At 43.9% G+C, this 19,759-nt stretch overlaps 1 protein-coding gene across 1 annotated transcript in view; it reads left to right on the plus strand.

The window, feature by feature from the left end:
• The window catches only part of RUNX2 (RUNX family transcription factor 2), a 224,791-nt gene that overhangs the window by 88,899 nt on the left and 116,133 nt on the right, over window positions 1–19,759 (plus strand). Inside the window, 4 exon segments of the mRNA XM_058736121.1 lie at window positions 6,440–6,460; window positions 6,463–6,585; window positions 6,588–6,787; window positions 15,671–15,827. Coding sequence (XP_058592104.1) covers window positions 6,440–6,460; window positions 6,463–6,585; window positions 6,588–6,787; window positions 15,671–15,827 — 501 coding nt within the window.

Consider the following 19,759-nt stretch of genomic DNA (forward strand, 5'->3'; position numbering starts at 1 on the left):
CTGAGCCGTCAGCACAGAGCCCGACGCGGGGCTCGAACTCACGGACCGCGAGATCGTGACCTGAGCCGAAGTCGGACGCTTAACTGACTGAGCCACCCAGGTGCCCCTATGATTTGCATTTGTTACCCTGATGACAGGGTGTGGAAAAGGGACAAATGGTACAGGCCACCAACCCAAAGTCTAAACTGAAACTGGGCAGTGGGAACAGGATTGGACAGTCACCTTCCTCGGTGCCTTGAAGGTCATAGGCAAGCACGTCAAAAAAGAATGGTTATATTACCATGGAACCTGTAATTTTAAGGTGTTCCTAGATGTTTCATCACAGATCTCTGTGAACTTTACATACAATATTCCACTACTTCCGCTACAGCCACTGAACAATTGCCAGCACCAAAATATCCAAGGGCTGATTCGGGAAAATTAGTTTTATTTCTCTGACCCCTGGGTAATAAATTAGACTCTTTTTTAGAAATTATGTTGGTCTCTTCCAGTGAATAGGGTGTTGTTTTGTGGGATGGTATTGTAATCAGATACAATACATGCTACTTTAGTCAATGACATTCCTGAAAAGCAATTAGACAGGTGCTCCATGAATGTGGTTCTGGAAGATCATGCGGCAAGGGTCAGCCTTTTTATGCCAATGCCGTACTCTCTTATAAATGCCCCAAAAGGGCCCGTGGGAAGGCTAACTAGAACAACACGGGAAGATTGCTGATGCTAAGCCCTCCGCTACAAACATTTCGACTGTTGCTACAGGCATGCGAGTTATTATAGGTCCACTGACAAAGGGAAAAAATTGAGTGAGCTTAAAACAGATCATATAGCATTTCACTATAAAAACTTAAAATGGAAAAATATGTCAGAAAGCTTTGGGATCACTTAAATTATTAAGCTAACTGTCTTAAAAGTCTATGTAGGACTTGTGAAAATACTATATACCAGAAAATTCTTGGTAAGCTCGTTTATGTTTCTTGTGTAATCATCTGTAAAACAGATGGACTAAGCCTCTTAAAGTCTTCACTAATTTTTTCATGTTCACGTTACATGGAGGTTCCTTTACTCTTCTCCCATCTGTGCGGTTTCTCATCTGCTCTGAAGGGCAATGGAAGATACCGATTTACAGACATGTGTAAGACAATGTTTCTTAAAGAGCTCGTGGAAAAGCACCAACTCCTCATTCTTTTCTCTCTGTTTTGTCACATGCAAAATTCTTAAGTGGAAAAAAATTAGTCTAATTGATGAGCATTTTGTACAGAAAAGAATAAGTTGAAGAAAACCTTTTTCACTTGAAAAAAATCTAATCCAGACCTCATACATACTGCATATACATTCTTTAATATGTACTCCTGTCCTCTGTCCAATTCCACCAGGGTGCTGCATCCCTTTTATTTTAGAATTGGTGAACGTCTTCTGCAAAAAAAAATAGGTATTAAATATTTTAGGTTTTGCAGGCCATACAATCTTTGCCACAACTACATAATTCTGCTGTTTTAGGTGAAAGCAGCTACAGACAGATACAAAAGCAGATGAATATAGCTGGGTTCCAATGCAACTTTATTTGTGGACACTGACATTTGAACTTCATATCATTTTCACATAATGTTATTCTTTTATTTTTCCCCAAATATTTGTCAATGCAAAAATCATTCATAACTTGTGGGTTATACAAAAATAGGTGTCAGGCCAGATTTGGCCTACAGGCTGTAGTATATAGTAAGACAATTCCTAGTCTAGCACAGGGCTATTTTTTAAGGGCTGGGTAGCTTTCACTCAATCACAATCCAGAGGAAAGCTCTCTAATGATGGTTCTGTTTACGAAGTTTTCCCATATGACACATGTTTACGAAGTTTTCCCATATGACACATTCAAAACTTTATGGATCAACAATATGTCCATGATTTTCTATTGTATGTCTGAAAGGTTGTCCCACTTTATTAGATGGTCCATTGAAAACCATTTGAAGATCTTGCAGTGACTTTTTTTACTTTTCATCAAGAAAAAGTATATTTAAAATAATGCATAAGGGTTATAAGATGAAGCCTGACTGTATGGAACATGGGCTCTGTTCCTGGTTTGGAGAATTCAGTTCTTTGACCAGATAAATAAGTTGACTGTTTCACATCTCATTGAGTCTGAAAAGTCAGAATTCACAGGTGTTGTTACTAAAGAGTCACATTAAATATTGAAGGAGATGAAGGGGAAAAAGGTGCCTGTGTCTTCTCGAGTACCCACATTTTCAGAAAAAAAAAAGTATGTTCTTTTGTATGCCATAACATACAACGGAAAACGTGAATATTTCTGAATAGGAATAGGAATCTAGTGAGTAACCCGCTCTGAATATTTTGGAGTAGAAGAAAATCTAAACCCAAGAGTGAGATCATGTGAACTATAGCAGAAAATACACATAAGAAAAATTTCATGGTTTTCCTATGGGCCTGCTATTACCAAGAGAGGTTCGGTTTAGGGGTCTGTAAAAATGTTTTCTTCCTTTAAGTATCATGCTCTGAGCCAAGACATCATGAGTTCCAGGCTCAGTCAGTTCCAGCTGAAAGTGTGAATGTTCAGCAAGAGGATATTTTTGAAAGGAGACTGAAAATCTGCTGTGCCAGATACCTGAAACGATGTTAGGGTATTCAGTGGAAAATTTCATTTCCACATTATAAATAACTGTAGGATATTTTAAGGGATCCAAGACTGGTAACTTCCAAGGGCTGCTTATATTAGTTCCACTGAAATGTGAAATGGAGGGAAGATGCCCAAAGAAGGCTATAAAGCTAAATTACCAGACATGATTAATTAAAATAAATAATTCACCATTGATTAAATTGCCCTTAAAATCCCCAGTCAGGGTACCCGACCACTGAGGCCTCCATATTTTACTACCCACCAAGTAAAACAAAGAAAGGAACGAACAGAGATGGAGAAAGAGAGGAAAATTCCCCAACATGATTACTTAAATTCAAACTGCCCTAGAGTCTTTTATTCAAAAAGCCCATCTGGTCGCCTCTATTTGAAATACCGGCTTAGCGTCTTCAAATGTTCTCGGAGTTCCCTACTCCATGGATTTCCGGGAGGAGGACAGCCCCAGAGAAGGCTGCATATCACCTATCATGGTAGTTAATGAATTTGTACCTCCCTTTGACTACGGAAATAATACAGTTCCTGTAACTTTCCCCCTCAAAACAAAAGTCAGACATCTCTATTAAGACAGTGGTACAACATGCCCCAAATAAAACCTTCCCGCTAAAGGGCAACCAAACCAAATCAAACCAAACGAAAATAAAGCTAGCGAGCCCGGGCGTGCGCGCGCGTGTGTACCGACGAGTGTCAGTGTGTGCCTGTGCGACAGTGTGTGTCCGAGTGTACGCGAGTGGGTGTGCAAGGTAGAGGAGAGTAATGGACGTACTCTGGTCTCTCTCTTTTCGGAGGGGTAACGGCCGCTAGCTGCTGGGGAAGACTGGACCCTGTGCGCGCACGCGGCGCGGCGGTGCCCGGGGTTAGAGCTCTCCCCTGTGACGGAAAAGATAATTAAAAATCGCACGCGCAGGAGACCGCTCAGTTCCTCGCTGCGCGTCCAGTTCAGCGCAAGAAGTGGGTTCTCTCGAACCCTCTCCGCGCCGGGGGTGGGGCCCGGAGGCCTTGTAGGCCAGGGGCGAGGAGTCGGTCAGGGAGGGGGTGTCATCGCGGGTGATGCAGAATGTGTCACCGGGCCGTGGGATGGCCGAGGAGGCGGGAGGGGCGCGGCGAGGAGGCTCGCGTCTGTTGGGGGGATTTGGGGGAGAGGCGGGAACGTGGAGAGAAAACCGCGCACGAGGGAGGCGTGGAATAGTGAATGGAGGAAGAGAAGGTAACAATGCAGCCCCGGAGAGGAAGGGAGGAGCAGCGTCCCCTGAACCCCGTCCTTACCCCCGGGAGGGCCCACGCCTAACCGACCACCTCGAGCCCCCCACCTCCGCTCCAGCTGTTGGAGGCCCCTCTATCGCCGGCGCATCTCTTTAAAGGGCAATCCTCGTGTCCCAGACACATTACGATAGCCCTCCACGTTCCCTTTGCTCTTGAACTGGGCTCCACAGTCCGTGATGGGCACCAGGTCCCCTCTTGAGTGCCCACACGCCCTCGAAGCCCTGCCAGGCCCCTTCAAAGGCGCAGACCCCGTGCTCCCGCTCAGCAAGTGGACGCAAGGCTTTAAAAACCGGGAGAGAGGGTCGTGGCAGGTCGCTACCAGGGTGACTTAGGCGTTTGCGCTGAGTGAGCAGTAAAAACGTCAATTAATGGGCACGTGAATTGTTTTAAATCAGATGGGGTTGGGGGGGGAAGAGTAATGACTCAACCGTCTTTCTTCCTTAATACTCAAGAGAGGGAAGCGTTATCATTTTTCATTTATTTTATAAAATCACTTATTGTGGCGTCAGCTACCCTATTACGAATCTTTGAAACTTTGGCAACTAGGACTGTTTTTGCAAACACGTTTTCAGGCTTTCGGAGGTTTAAAGGAGTTTGACAGTAAGCAAGGAACGTAGCAATACACAACCAGGAGGGGAAATGGCCCTCTGTCCCCTTTTTGGGGGTGCAAGAGCCTCAAGCGGATTTCCCGGCTTCCGCGGGCGCCGCACATTGTTCTATTTGTTTTGAAGGTTCTGAGTTTGAGGCTGGTCGGAGACACCCACGTGCTTCTGACTCTCATCAGCGTAATGATCGCCTTAGCCAGAGTCGTGTCTATATAAACCACAAAAACCTAATCATTAGAAATCCCAGCCTCCAAAAACCACATTTTAGGTAAAACTGCCGCTTTTTTTCCGTGCTCCTTCATCCTCTCGACCGCAACTTTTTGGGGGATCCAAAGTCGCTTTTTTAACCCACATTGGGAAATAAATACATAAATAAATAGCCAATGAAGCATTTTGGATATTTTATTTTGTATTTTTATCTTTTGCCCCCCCCCCCCCCAGGGAGTGGTGGGGAAGAAAGTTAAGGCGTTAGTCTTAGTTTTAGATGCAGAATAGACTTAATAAAAAATTGCAATTTACGGAAAACTGCTGGGGTTTTTCCCCAGCAAGGTTTTTGCAACTTATTTTAATCATCCAACTGACAGTTTTCCAGTCGTTAAAAATAAACCTCATCCTTGTTCTCTAGGAACGACAAGTTTGAATATAGAAGGAAAAAGTGTCCAGCCACGCACTTGAGTTTCTAAAAACTATTTGACAAGTGTCCCCTCCACCCCAATTTTCTGTGTCACTTAAGACTAAAAGGCACCCAAACCCTGCAAAATCATTTTTTCCCTGGGAGCCGCTCCGGCAGAGGTGGGGGGTGGGGTGGGGGAAGGGTGAAGAGTGCCGAGAAGTCAGCACAGACGCTCAAGAATTTTCCTTCCTCCTCTCCTGAAGTTACAACGAAAAATAACGACAGTCAGTTCAGCCGGCCGCTCTGGCGTCTCCGCTTCAACTTCGTGCGACCAAGAGGGGGTTCCTGGTCCTGGGTCGGGGGAGAAGCTAGAGGACGCGATCAGGCGAGATTCCCCTCAACCAGGGCCGCCTCTCCGGCTTCGGAAGCTGCGCGCTGCGTACGGGGGCTCCTGCTCTTCGCCGGCGGGCGGCGGCAGCGGCTGCGATTCGCAGGCTCGAGATCCGTTGCCCCGAGATCCGCTGCCCGCGACTTACCTCCTGGCACCTCGACGAGCGAGGGTCAGGGGAGCTTTGCAAATAGCAGGAGCGAGTGGATGGATGCAAGGAGGTGGCCGTAAGAAGGCCAGAAGAGGAAAAAGGAAAGGAAGGAGACGAGCCGGGGAGCCGGGGTGGCAGCCGCCGCGGGAGGAATCTGAGCGTGCGGCCGGCGCGGGGGGAGCGGAGGCCGCCGCGGAGGAGGCGGCGGCGGCAGCAGCGCGGGAGGGCGGGCGGGCGGCGGCGGCGGCGGCGCGGACGCCTGCAGCTGGGTAGCTGCGCGCGCGGCGCGGCAGTGGCGGGGAGCGCGCGGCTATGCTTGCCCCGGGGCTGGACTACTGAATCCACTCCGTTCCACCGCTGGACTCGACCTGGGAGGGGGCGCCAGCGCACCCAGGACGCGGTGCCCCAAGGGACCCCACTCCACGCTGCAAACTGAAGCCCCCTGCCTCCCCAGGCCACACACATCCCCGCGCCCTTTCTCAGCTGCCACCGCGGGCGTTCCAAAAGCTCCGGCAAGATCTGCACCTCCCGGGTCTCCCAACCCGCCAACCCGACTGCTCTGCATCGCCACCGCTGGCCCTCGTCAGACTCCTCCCGGCAGTCGGCTTCATCGAACTTGATTTCTCACCTCCTCGGCCCCATCACCTCCATCATCCCCTTTCCCCCCGTCTCGCCTCCACCCCCCCAATTTCCTCCTCCTCGCCCCTCATTTCCACCCTCCTCCCCCTCCCCCGGCCACTTCGCTAACTTGTGGCTGTTGTGATGCGTATTCCCGTAGATCCGAGCACCAGCCGGCGCTTCAGCCTCCCTCCAGCAGCCTGCAGCCCGGCAAGATGAGCGACGTGAGCCCGGTGGTGGCTGCGCAACAGCAGCAGCAGCAGCAGCAGCAGCAACAGCAACAGCAGCAGCAGCAGCAACAGCAGCAGGAGCGGCGGCGGCGGCGGCGGCGGCGGCGGCAGCGGCGGCCGCCGTGCCCCGGTTGCGGCCGCCGCACGACAACCGCACCATGGTGGAGATCATCGCTGACCACCCGGCCGAGCTCGTCCGCACCGACAGCCCCAACTTCCTGTGCTCTGTGCTGCCCTCGCACTGGCGATGCAACAAGACCCTGCCCGTGGCCTTCAAGGTAAGCTGCGGCCACCCCCCGCCCCCGGCCGAGCGCCGCGGGACCTGCCGGCCGGCGTCCCCATACCCTCGGGTCCCGGGTCCGGACAGCCTCTGAGTCCTCCTACCTTGGTGGCTCTGACCCGAGAGACCCCCGACTGGCTCTCCTCCTCCGGATCCCTCGGCGGGCTCCGGGCGCATGACCCCGCTCAGATCCTTCCCTCACCCACCTGTGCCGGCAGCCACCACCTTGGCCCTTGACCCCCTTATCCTTTCATTACCCCTCGTTCTAACCCACTCCTCTGAGCCGTCTCCCCTCCTCGTAGGAGCCCCTAGGTGCCCACTCTTGGAGCCGCCACCCCGGCTTATTCCACCCCGCCCCCATTCCCCAGGGGTGAGGAGCCCCGGCCTCCTCCCACGGGACTCCCGAGTCCACCGCGCTGGGCAGCCCACCCTCCCGACACCGCGGGCTGCCCGCGCCGCCCTCCCCGGGGTCCCGCGCGCCACTACCCTGTCCTGTCCCAGCCGGACGCCCCTCCGCCGGCTTGGCGCCCCCTTCTCTAACCCGCGTGAGCCTCAGCGGCCGCGGCCCCTCCCGGACTCGTGGGCCAGTGTTCGTGGGGTGCCGGCGCCGGGCGTTCGCGTCCGGGGCGGGGCGCCGGGTGCCGGCTGCAGCGCGTGGGCCGCATGACCGGTGTCCAAGAGGGTCCCTGGCGAACCTAGGGACTCTGGGAGCGAGTGAGGGGGAGGCAGGACGGGGGCGTTTGCTCGGCTCGCAGACCCGCGCCAGTTCCCGTTACCGGGAGGAAGGCGGGGCCGCCAGGGTCGCCGCGCGCCCCGAGGCGGGAGAGCCCCGGAGTCCCGCGCGCTGGACCCTCGAGTGCGGGGAGGAGGCCAATGGAGGGGGCGGGGGCTCGGGCCGCCTCTGGGAGTCTGGACCCAGCTCCCCGCCTCGCCCCACCTGGGAGGGATGAGGGAAACCCGTGAAATGCCTTTGGCTCGCTCGCTTGGAAAACGGAGGTGAAAGTTTGCGGATTTCTCTTACTGGTACTTTTAAAGGACCTAAATCTCAAAGGGCCCTTCTGTTTCTGAAAGGTCGTGGGAGGCTCCGGCGGGTGGCCAGGGCGCGGAGGAGCGACCCCCGAGGCCTGAGAGCGCTCCCGGGGCGCCCGCGGCCTCCTCCGCCCGCCCCGCCGACCCGTTAGTTGGAGGGCGGGTGTCTGCAGCCGGAGCGGCAGGCAGCGGCTAGGCAGGTTGAGGGTGCAGGGTCCGAAGCCTCTCGCAGCAGTCGGATGGTTCTCCGTGAGGCGGTCTAGGTTTCCCGGGACGGCCTTCGCCAGGGGGAGACGCGGAGCCCCCAGGGCCCGGCACGCACCGGGTTGATGGGGAAAACGGTGAAACCGGGCAGTCCACACTCGCGGGACTGGACGCCCGAGATGGAGGGGGCGGTGAGCCAGACAGGGAGGAGAGCACTCACAGGAAGACGCTTCCGGCCCTGTCTAGCCTCTGAACTTGTGAAGGTGGGCCTGGGTCCCTGGGTTTTGGGATCTGTGGAGATCAGGGTAAGCAAGGCCTGGGGGGCCGGGGGTAGTGAGGAATCGTGCCAGCCCCGCCACTGTGCACCCTGGGGCCAAACTCCCACAGGCCACTGGCAGTTCCCAGTTGTGGATCACCCCCCTCCCGCCGCCGCCCCACGCACCAATTCAGATTCCGTGTGTGGGTGGGGTGGAAAGGAAGAGGAGTCCAGGTCAATTAGAGCTGGTTATCTAGATGGGTCTTACATCAGAACAGAAATCAGAATGAATTGTTAAGGAAAGGGGATGTTGCATTCTGGGGCAAGTTTCATTTTGCAGTTGGTTCAAGAAATTGTGTGTGTGTGTTTACCGTTCCTTTTCTCCCTTTATAAACCACCCATTTTGTAGGTTAATGTTTTCCTCCTTGAAATATGAAAAGCTCAGAATGTATGTGAATTGTAGAAATTCGAATTTCCATAACAAGAGATGTCTTTTACAACATTCATCGTCCACAGGCCCAGAATGTTCTAAATTCGCCTTAAGCGAAGAGTGGAAATTTGTTTCCACCTCCCCCCCCCCCCCCCCCCCCCCCCGCCAAACCCCTAAAAACACAAACAAAAAACCTGGATGAAAACAGCAACTACAAATAAGTAGATATTTTGTCCCCAAATGCCACGTCAGGCATTCAAAATCAAGATATATGAAAATAGATAGGTAGGTACTTACATTTTAAAAAATATCGTTTAGGTGTTAGGGTATTCTACATTCCGTTCTTTCTGCTAAACATGTTCAATGTATAACTGTCTTGAACTATTTTCCTACATTTATGGTCCTGAGTTGATTTTGAGCCTTGGTATTTTGGATAGAAATGATCTTCTTGTTAGAACGCAATGAATTTGCATGGAACTTGACAGAATGCAATGTCCTTTGAGCTATTCTCAGATATTTTGGTTATTTTTAGGTTTTCTCATTACCACCCTTTAAAAATGATTTTGAAAATAAATTGTTTTCTTTGCTACTAATCATCCTATTGTTAATTACAGAGCAGTTTTACTTCTGACCTGTAAGCAAAACCATAGATTATACATGACCATATTAAATTGAGTATTTTAATTCGTATTGATTGAAAAATAAGTTGAGTTAACTTAAAACATAATTCGCTGTGTTCTCCAACCTCCATACCTGTATTTAACAAAATTTAGACAGAGGGTGATATCTGAGATCCACTCAGTACATAAGTTTTGTCTCTGCTGAGAAAGATGTGTAGAGATTTGGAACATCCAGATTTTGACATTTTTTATTGTTTTCATCCGAATGTTAGTAAAAACGATCTCCCTTTACCTTTCTTTTGAGATAAAAGCCTGAGATCAGTAGACTTTCTACACCCTTGTAACGTAATCAAATACATCTGCAATGAAGAAATAATATGAAGAAGTCTCAGTTTTAAAAGTGGTGACCGCAATTTGGCTATCATATTTAGCGCTGTGTACAAAGTTATTGTGTTGTTGGGTGGATAGTAGGTAGGTAAACATACCTAAAAAACACATACAGAACTTAATTGTTGAGAAATCTGGTATTCCAATTAATATATATATTGAGCCCATAGTTTATATCCGTGTCACTGAACTCAGCACTATAGAGAATCAGAAATGAGTTCAGTACATGGGATTTTGATGTGTTAATTTAAAGTGTGTAAATTTAAAGTTAATTCAAAATGATATTGACAGTGTATTATATTAAGACATAAGTAACATATTAGTGTCGTTCATCTGATCTTGTTTTGGGATTATACAAGAATACTTAATGATTTGTTTATATGCAGCACGTAAAACTGCAAAGACACCTAGTATGTTTTAAAATATGCAAAGCTGTTTATTCGTATTATATTTTTAACAAAGTTCTGCAGTTTTGTAATGTTCAGTCCTTCCAGGTGTCAAGGAAATGGAAATAAATATTTTTAACATTTCTTTCAGGTGTATCTCACTGAACGCTTAAAATAGTTAAGGGATACTATTAGAGGATCCCATGCCCTTTCTGTCCTAGATAATTCTAGCGACCAAAAAAAGAAAAAAAAGAAAAAAAAAGTTTGCAAATTCAGTTCGTTAGCTAATGGTCTGGTAGAAATAGTGGCGAGAACATGTCAGCCTTATATCCAGTAGCACCCTTACAGTCAGAGGTCTGTCAGCATTTCCACCATGAAGCCTGGTGTTCAGGGTTTATAACTCAGTTGCTTTAAATAGCTTCAAGCTGAAACACTATGCAGAAATTTTAAGTCCAGATGTATATTTTAAAACTAAAAATGGTGCAAGGCTATTGTGCTGTTTTAAGTTAGGGAACACTGGACTGTGTACTTACCAGTATCATATGTTTTTCTGGCAACGTTAAAGAAAGAAAACACATTTTTAGTTATATGATCTATTGCTCATAGTTAATTCTATATGTTTAATGATACCTTTCAGTATTTGTCATAAGTAGAGTTTCAAAATGACGGAGCAATTTCTATTTGAAAATAATTTTTTTCAACATCATTGGCCATTTTTCCTCTTCAAAAACAAGTATGCAACTAATAAATATTTGACATTAGGGAGTTGTATTTTCCTAAGGTATATAATGATTAGGCTTTCTGTTTGTGTCTTTATGAATGTGATTATACCTAAACAAAGGAGAACAGATTATTAAATCTTTTAAAACGTGGTTAAGTCAACTATGCATTATTAAGTAGAATTATGTAAATTATGATAGATTTCAAGTTGTGTGAGGACAGATGCATTTCTTGTGTTCTGCCTTTAGATGCAATATGAAGTTTAAAATTTTAGGACTGAATATATAAAAGGTAATTGAAACAAATAATTTTAGGAGGAAAATACATTTTTAAAAAATTTAAAGGAAAACTTCTCTTTGGAAACAGGCATGGTTAAGATATCTTTCATTATTTTCTCCCCTTTAGCATTGCTGTTTGTCTCCTTTGAAAATGCCAGAACATTCATTGTTAGATGATCTAAACCAGTTTGAAACATGGCACATAAATTCCTAGCTTATACTGATATAATTTCCATCAAATTTTTCTTTGACATATATTTTTTAAGTTATGAAATGGTATTTTATATTGCATTTATTTTTTCTCTGCAATTCAGTCAGGTTTTCCTGAATTCTAGGTTAAATTCTAAATATTCATTGTAACATTTGTGAAACGTTTTACTAGTTTAAAGTTATCTTTAAATAATTGCCATAAGAATTAAAGTTTTCCATTTTGCAATTGCTCCCTAACAGCTTTTGATTCCAAAGAAAGATTTTATCAGACTTTATCTTGAAAAATAATTATATTTCAATTTTGCTGCAGGGACAATGTGCCAAATGATATTGGTCTGTTAAGAGCAATTGATTGGTTAAAACTAGACTTCTGTCCATGGAAATGTCATAGGCAATTTTAATTTCCATGCAAAAATACCACAAAAACAATTTTAAGGGCCTGAGGTAATTCTCTATTTCTGCTTTTTTAGGGTAATTCACAGATTTAGTCATAAGGAGTCTCATCTAAAATTTCAGTAGCTTCTAGAGTTAAGTATCCTTTTACTTTATTTTGTACCAGCTTCGTATCATATGGTTTAAGTGCTAGTTATAGTGAGGTGTGCTAAATAAAGGAAGTTTTTTCTCTGTTCTAAAATGTCAGGACACAAAATTACTTCCCTCTTCCCCCTGAAGTTTCTTGAATTTGTAGACTTTATATTTTAAAAACACCCAGAAATGTAATTGTCAAGATTTCATCACAAACTGTTCTTTGCAGGACGGATCTTTTGTGTTGGGTAGTATGGAAACAAATTTTAATGTGTGCTTACTCCTAACTAGTTAAAGAGCGACTTTTGACTGCTCTCTACCCCTTAAAATGTTTTCCATTGCTTGGGTTTGGTACAGATGAAATGTGTAAAAATTTCTTGATTCTTTTGGTTTTCTTTTAGATAAACACAGTTGAGAATCTCTAAGGGAAACTTTTTAGCTTCAGAGATCTACTTTTTTTTTTTTTAAACCCTCTGACATATAATTATACTTCTGATTGATATAAAGTCAAATACAGTACTCCCTCCCTCTTTTCTTTCCTCAGAAAAACATTAGGCATCAGATTTGGTAGAGTGAATCGTAGAAAAAACCCCAATATATTTAGCCATTAAAACAGAGTTCAGCCATAACAGGAAAAGTTGTCACCACATTGTTGTGAGCATTTCATTTTTAGGCCAAGTTCTAAGCCTCATAGAAGACTCACACAATCTGTGATTACCTTTTTGTTTTGTTATTAAGTGGAATACGTAAAACATACCAATATTTAACGTGGTCATTATTTTGCTTAAGCAAAGAAAAGTGGATTTGTGTATTTCACTCTTAGGGATCTTTTCTTTCATATTTTTCCATATTGAATCAATTTTCCTTTTCTTCTAAGTAAAAAAAAGTCCATTATGTTAAAAATATGCAGTAAAATAATAATGTCCCAGAACTCTTGAAAATCTTTATATTGGGGCAGATTTCTTTCTTTCTTTTTTTTTTAAATTTAGCCAGACAGAAGTGAAACCCATCAGCAGCCATCTTCTATCTCTCAACAACACCAAAAACAAAAAAACCCCAAAAAAACAAACACAAAACACAAAACAAACATTTCAGGACATGAAGTAGAGAATTACATGTCCAATTGAATGCTTTCGGGATGCTTATAAGTGAAAGCCCATGTTTAGCACACAGCAGACTTGGAACTGAAGTTAGCCTCCTCATTTTACAAAAAGAACATCATTACAATTACACTCTACTTATATGGTATATTCTATGTTATGTAGACTTAACAATATTATTTCTAATTTATGTTGGAAAACTGTGGTTCCTGGAGATGAAATTATTTGTGTGACATCATAGCAGATGTATAAGAGAGGTGAGAAAAAAGAGCAGCCTCTTGATTTCAGGTGCATTCATTTTTTTCCGAGCAGTACAAACCTTTCTGCCTTCGTTAGTATGCTTACTGGTTCCATATTTACTTTGACATCAAAAGCCACACAGCAGGTGCTAAAACGCGATATGCTGAGTGTAAAAAATGTCAAACTTTCAGATGAATACTGGCCAAACATGATCAGTTGTTTCAGTGTCTTCAAATGTTCACATTTTTGGCCTTGTGAATTCAAAAAAATTGAAAAGCATATTGTGTCCAGTAGGAGTACGGCATTACCTCTATTCCATAGCCCCTTGAGACATTAGATCAAGGGTGCAAGGAGGAAATCATGTCCTCGAGGGACTGGCCCCTGACCTGGGAGATTTCTCAGACTGAACAGAGTAACCAGGAGGATAGTCAGCAATTCCCTCTTCTCTAGGACAGAAAAAGTTGTCAGAAAACTAGTTTGATTGCAAGAGCGTGTTGCTGTTACTGGGAGATGCTGACTCAGCCTTTAACTGGTTCTCTCTCTTAGAGTGTTAGCTGGGAGCCTCACAGACTATTTGCTGTGGGAGGTGGTGCCCTTCATGGAGCTCTTTCATCAGTTTCTTTCAAAAGAATTTACCAAACGCTGACTATGTGCCAGGTAATGTTGGGGCACTGGGCATTTGGTGGTGAGCAAGACTGATGAAGGCCCTTCCCTCATGTAGTTTCCAGTGTATAATCTGGTTTCCTAGGAGTGAATCTCACAGCTTTGGTCTAGTATATCACAAGGATTAGGTAGATCACTAATATATGTACGTGGAAATGAGGATCATTTGAGGGCAGCGGGGTGCTGTGGAAGTGGGCTCTAGAGGGAAGGCTATAGGATTTTAAGCTGAATAACGAAGTGTTAAAGAGGGAATGGAATTGAGAAACAGCCTAAGAGAAAAGCAAGGGCAAAAAAAAAAAAAAAAAAAAAAAAAATATATATATATATATATATATATATATATATATAGACAACTTTTTTGCATGGTTGGTAGTTTGCCTGGCCAGAATAGAGGCTGTGTAGGAGAGGAGGACTGGGATGGGGGTCATGGGTGGGGAGAACTCAGCCCTAAAGCGTAGTTACGGTGTCTGTTTTATCACACTATAAAAAAGTTGCTTTAATGAGAGTATTTACAAATTGCATTGGGAGCATGGAATTAAATGCTTAGGTTTGCCTTGTGGAAATCTCGACAAAGGAGAGGGCCAGCACTAGGCGCAGAAGGGTCAGTGGGATATTTGCCAGACAGGCGAGTGCACATGGGTGTTATTATCAGAGGCTGGTGGGCTACCTTAGCTGAAGCCATTGCCTAGTAACCACCAGGGCATCTGGAAGCTGAATGAGGAAGAGGCGGAAATAATCTGAATGTAGGATCCTGGAAGTTAGTGGAGAGAAAGGATATTATCGAGGGGCAGGGGGTGGGTAATGGATCAAGAATAGTGTGTTTATGTGACAGTGCAGCCTGTGCAGCCTGTCTCCCCCAGCGGCATTCCCTTACCAGGCTTCTTGTTAAACAGGGGCGCCCGTTTGCAAGTCAGCTGACCTTGGTTGCCAGTGTGATCCCTAGCCCTGGAGCGGTGCAAATGTTTATTGACCTCAAAGACCGATTGTCTGGATCCTTCCTTGACTGAGTTCATGTGTTGCAGGTTAGCTGTTGAAGGTGAAGGAGGCATCTGTGTCATTCCAAAATGGCAGATGGGACAAGACAGAATCAAGTTTGGCCAAGGGTGTATTTTGGATCTGTACCACTCATTTGTCAGTGACCGTTTTCGTCCTCGTTACATACCTTTTATTCTGCACCTAGACTTTAAGTTTCTTGATGGCTTTGTCTGTATCTAACCCCGGAGTGGGCATTCAGTAATTATTTGCAGTGTGATTAAAAGCTGAATATGTAGCCCAAAGTAGGGAGATGAAACGTAGTGCTGGATACCCCACCATATTTAGGCTTCCATATAGCCGGGAACTCTGAGATTTCATCCGAATGTCTTCTCCCGTAGAGCTGACCAGACTTTCTTTTTTTAGCCTGTGATCTGGATGAGACCACACCTCGGGGCGCTCCAGGCTGCAGACAGGCGGTGCCTTAATATGTACGATGCAATCTGCAGATGGGGCATCAGCCTTCATTCTGTGGCATAATTCCTATGGACAACCTAACATGGGGATTTAATAAAAATGTACATGTATTCTGTGAAGAATCCAGCAACAAATGAAGGAAACTTTTGCTGCCTTTGAAATGGGTGGACCCTGAAACGTTGGTCTGTTTGAAGTGGCATCCTGACCCGTATGCAGATGCTTCATTCCTGTCTGCCATTACTGGACTGGAGCACTAAATCCTGATAAGACACATTATTTACAGTGGGAATATAGTCTCAACATCATTTACACTGGGAATATAGTCTCAGTTTCGAAGCTTTTCTGATGTGCCATTATTGCCGCTGTGTTTCCTGTTTTATGTAGGTGGTGGCTCTGGGAGAGGTACCAGATGGAACTGTGGTTACCGTCATGGCGGGCAACGACGAAAATTATTCTGCCGAGCTCCGAAATGCCTCTGCTGTTATGAAAAACCAAGTAGCGAGGTTCAACGATCTGAGATTTGTGGGCCGGAGTGGAAGAGGTAGGTCTCTGGTTTTTAATATTGATAGTGGAATAAACACATTAGGATCTTCTGAGGAAATGTAGGCTAGTGTGTATACAAATCAGCACCTTCTTCTGCTGAATAGAATTACTGAAGGTTTTATTTAAGTATGTCCAGATGAAGTTGAGTGTGTTTTTGAGTACTCAGGCCTTTTTCATTTGTTTTATGATATTGAAAATTCAAACAGTGTTTTCAGAAAAACTGGTCCCTAATTCCACTGGGCGTGAGCACATTAGGTGGAGAGAACAGTTGGAGGTTTAAGTTCTGAATTATGAGATGCCAAATGGCTGAATAAATTGAGTGGCAGAGAAGAAAGAAAAAAGAATGCGATGGATCAATTTCCTGATAGTATCAATTTTGTTGTAAGTCGTAGCTAGGACAGCCGGCCTAATGTTCTTCACTTATCTATCACGTTACCTCCCTATGATTTAACTTACTCTTGTAATAAGATTCTATTTAAAAAACATCATAGTTTTTTACAGAAGGCTGTACAGAATGATGTGTTACGCATGCTAGAATGACTGTATAGAGTTGCCCAGACACACGAGTGATTAAGACTCTAAATAATTCCCACATTATTTGAGGGTCTCCCCCAGCCGCATCCATATTCGAATATTGGGAGTCCTTAAAAAGATCATAAAATAGAAAACAATTTCTTTTAGGATTCTCATAGCTGTTTCATAGGGGGATTAATGTTTTAGAAAATAGTCTCTAAGGAAGCCAACATTTTGCCTTTTATTTTTCCCGTGGAGAGAATTTTAATAGTCCTTCATGAGAAGTATTCTGTTCATTTATGTATTTACTGAATCTAATATTTCCATTTTAAGTGTTTCGATACGAAGAGAGAAAATAGACCACTTTAGGACTGAGGTGAAATAAATTATAACGACCTATGGAAGGACTTCTACCCAGGTTTGAATTAGGAAATAAGAAGCATCAATTTTTAAGCCATGTCCGATAATTGCTCTTTAGTTTGGATCAGATGTCATATTATTACCATTGTAAAAACTTGATAAGGGAAATTCAAGCAAGGCTGTTTCCGATGAGTAGTTTTAGTTTACTTTCTAGGAACAGGGCCAAGAAGCTGTACTTTTTAACTTAAAAAAAAAATGATGCATGCTAATGAGATACTGTCACTGAAAGGTTGTTTGAAATAAAATGAGGCTCAGAACCTCTGGTCGACTCAAAACTAAAGGGGTTATCTCTGCATCAGGTTTAGTTTACTTTCATTAAAAGAAAAAAAGACACATCCTATCTCACTGTTGACTGATTGGGTGTCAAGTGTATATTCTTTTTTTTTTTTTTTTTTTTCTGTTAACTGGTACAGGTCCACAGTACAATAAAAGTTTCTCTTTTTTCTAGTAGGAATCAAGAACAATTTGAACATGATGATTTACCTGCATGGTCTGAATTGCATCTTTCTTCTTATGTAACCTTATTTTGTTTTTAATTAGAGTAATGAATTTCTGTATGTAAAAGACGGGACACTATACCTTACAGATTCAAGCTAGTGTTTCCATTTACCTTACCTTTGTATTACATAGATGCTGCATGACTTTTCTCTGATCAATTTGAGTAGAAACTATGGCAAAGTGATAGTGTACTTTGTAAACCCTCAACATATTTATTTAAGAAACTTCAAAGAGAAACAAAGGGTGTGCACTGTTTTACTATATTGGCTTTCTGAGTTTTGGCTGGTTTCCCAAATAGCAATTTTTATATTTAAAAAAAAAAAAAAGACAGACTTAACTGCTTGCAGACTTTTCACGCATGGAAGATGAAGAAAGCTTCTTTTGATGAAGTGTAATTATGTCCAAACAGAGCTGACCCCCTCCCCCTATATTTCTTATGATCTTAACTGAAGAAAGTAGGATTTTTCCTTTGAAGCAGCCGGGACTTGGTGGAGGATCTGAAATGCTACAGTCTGTTGCCAGAGGCAGGATGGAGAAATTGGTCCAGACTTGTCTTCGAGACTTAGATTGGGGGTTGGGGGTGGGGGAGCGGGTGGAGAGAGAAAGAAAAATTGATTTATCACTAATAATAGATTTTTATATCATGGCGTGAACGTTATGTGAAAGGAAACCGTAATATCAAACTAAAATGGAGAGGAAAAAAAGATAGCACTGATAAGGGATACCATTCTTTGAAAAAAAAAAAAAAAAGGGTCAGTGTTTCAGTGGCAGGAAACCCTTTAACCTGCCTGTGTACCTGACCTGCTTTCTAAAAAAACTCTTTCCGGCTTCCTCTTTGATTTTCACACTTCTACATTCCTCCTCAGTTAGGAAGTCTGGATCATCATCACGATGAAGATGAAAATACCATTGTATTTTTTTCCCCCCAGCCATTTAAAATTTCTCTTTTGAGTAGCCTTAAAAAACGGCAACCAGCAAGTTTCTTGAATGTTAACACTTTTTCTTTTCTTTTCAGTGGTAGAGATATAAATTCTCAGAAATTGAAACACAGTTTTTAGATTTATAAGGGAGGCCCTTCACTACTTACTTTGACATTATGGGTTATCAGCTGACTTTTGAAAGTACTTTGAATTAACAGTAGAGCATCAGTGACACTTGTATTAAGTTAGGAGTGGCTTATATTTTTTAGTTGTCATTTCCTTTTTTCTCCTTTATATTTTCAACAGAAGTATGTGTTTGCTGTTGAAACAGAAATATTTAGTCCTTAAGTTTTCTTGGTGTGCTTCTTCACTTTCCTATCAAACATGCTGCTTTCAGTTTACAAGCATTTGTAAGTACCTGCACTGTGCAGAGCAGGGCACTCTATCAATCTAAGGTGTAATCCTTGCTTGAAGTCTTCCCCTACTGACTGTTCTCACAGCCTCTCAGGCTAGGTCAGAACTATCTTTCAATGACAGGTCCGATGTGTATCTCAAAAAATAATATGTCTTAAGGACATAATAATTTGGAAGTAGTTCCTAGATGAAGCCAAGGATGGTCGCTCAGTTGTCTCATGAGCTAGCTCCCTAAATAGGAGCCTGCATTTTTTAAACAGAAGCCTGAATTTTTTTTTTATCACTTATGGAAAGTGACAAGCAGTGGAATTTGGTAAAAGGTTTTTTCAAAACTTTTCTGAAAATGTAAGTAAATCGTGAATACTCCTGTAAACATTTGATGTAGGAAATTGGTTATTACTTTTAAGGTGAAAAACCAGTTGCTTCATTGGGTGGTAGTTTCTGGAAGTTTCTTGAACATTATGTTCATGTTCCTTCTGAATGGGCAATAAGAGGTAGAAGGAACCTCCTTGATTTTTATTTCCGTTGTTAAAGTACATCTTGTTCCTCAGAATTTGATTTAGCAGATTGTAGTCGTACTTAAATGCTTGTTTGTCCCCCCTGCCCCCAAACCCACCTGTTTTGAAAAAGAAATGTTTATTGGTAATGCGTTGAACATTTAGATGCTTCATACTCACAGAATGAATTTTATAATTGGCTTTTGTTCTTACGCAAGGTGTTTGAATTTGGGAGGAGCATCGATGACTTTTAATAGTCTAAGTAAGATGTGAAAGTCTCAAATAGAAGTATTCCCAGGACCAGTTTTTGACAAATTCACGGACTGTATTGCTAGCAAGTTACTTACCCTCATTAAGGACAATCGAGACATATACATCCTTGATTTATTAAGATTCACGGCATGGATGGCAACTGCCTTCCAAGCACTGTCCTTGGAGGATTGCAGTCCTGGCTCATGGACCATTAATCTGACCCAGAATGTCATCTTCTAGGGTTTAATATAAATTGACTTTCAATCTAGGGAAACAGCCCATTCACTCCTCCAGATCTCTACATTGTTTTGAGGTCTTGATCTGGATCCAGTGGCTTCCTAGTCAACATTCTAATCTCCAATTCTATAGATTCTGAGTTTTTTGTAATTAGCTTAGACTCCCAGCTGCCTTTTTCT

Source organism: Neofelis nebulosa, chromosome 6 (assembly GCF_028018385.1).
Source record: "Neofelis nebulosa isolate mNeoNeb1 chromosome 6, mNeoNeb1.pri, whole genome shotgun sequence".
Taxonomy (NCBI): domain Eukaryota; kingdom Metazoa; phylum Chordata; class Mammalia; order Carnivora; family Felidae; genus Neofelis; species Neofelis nebulosa.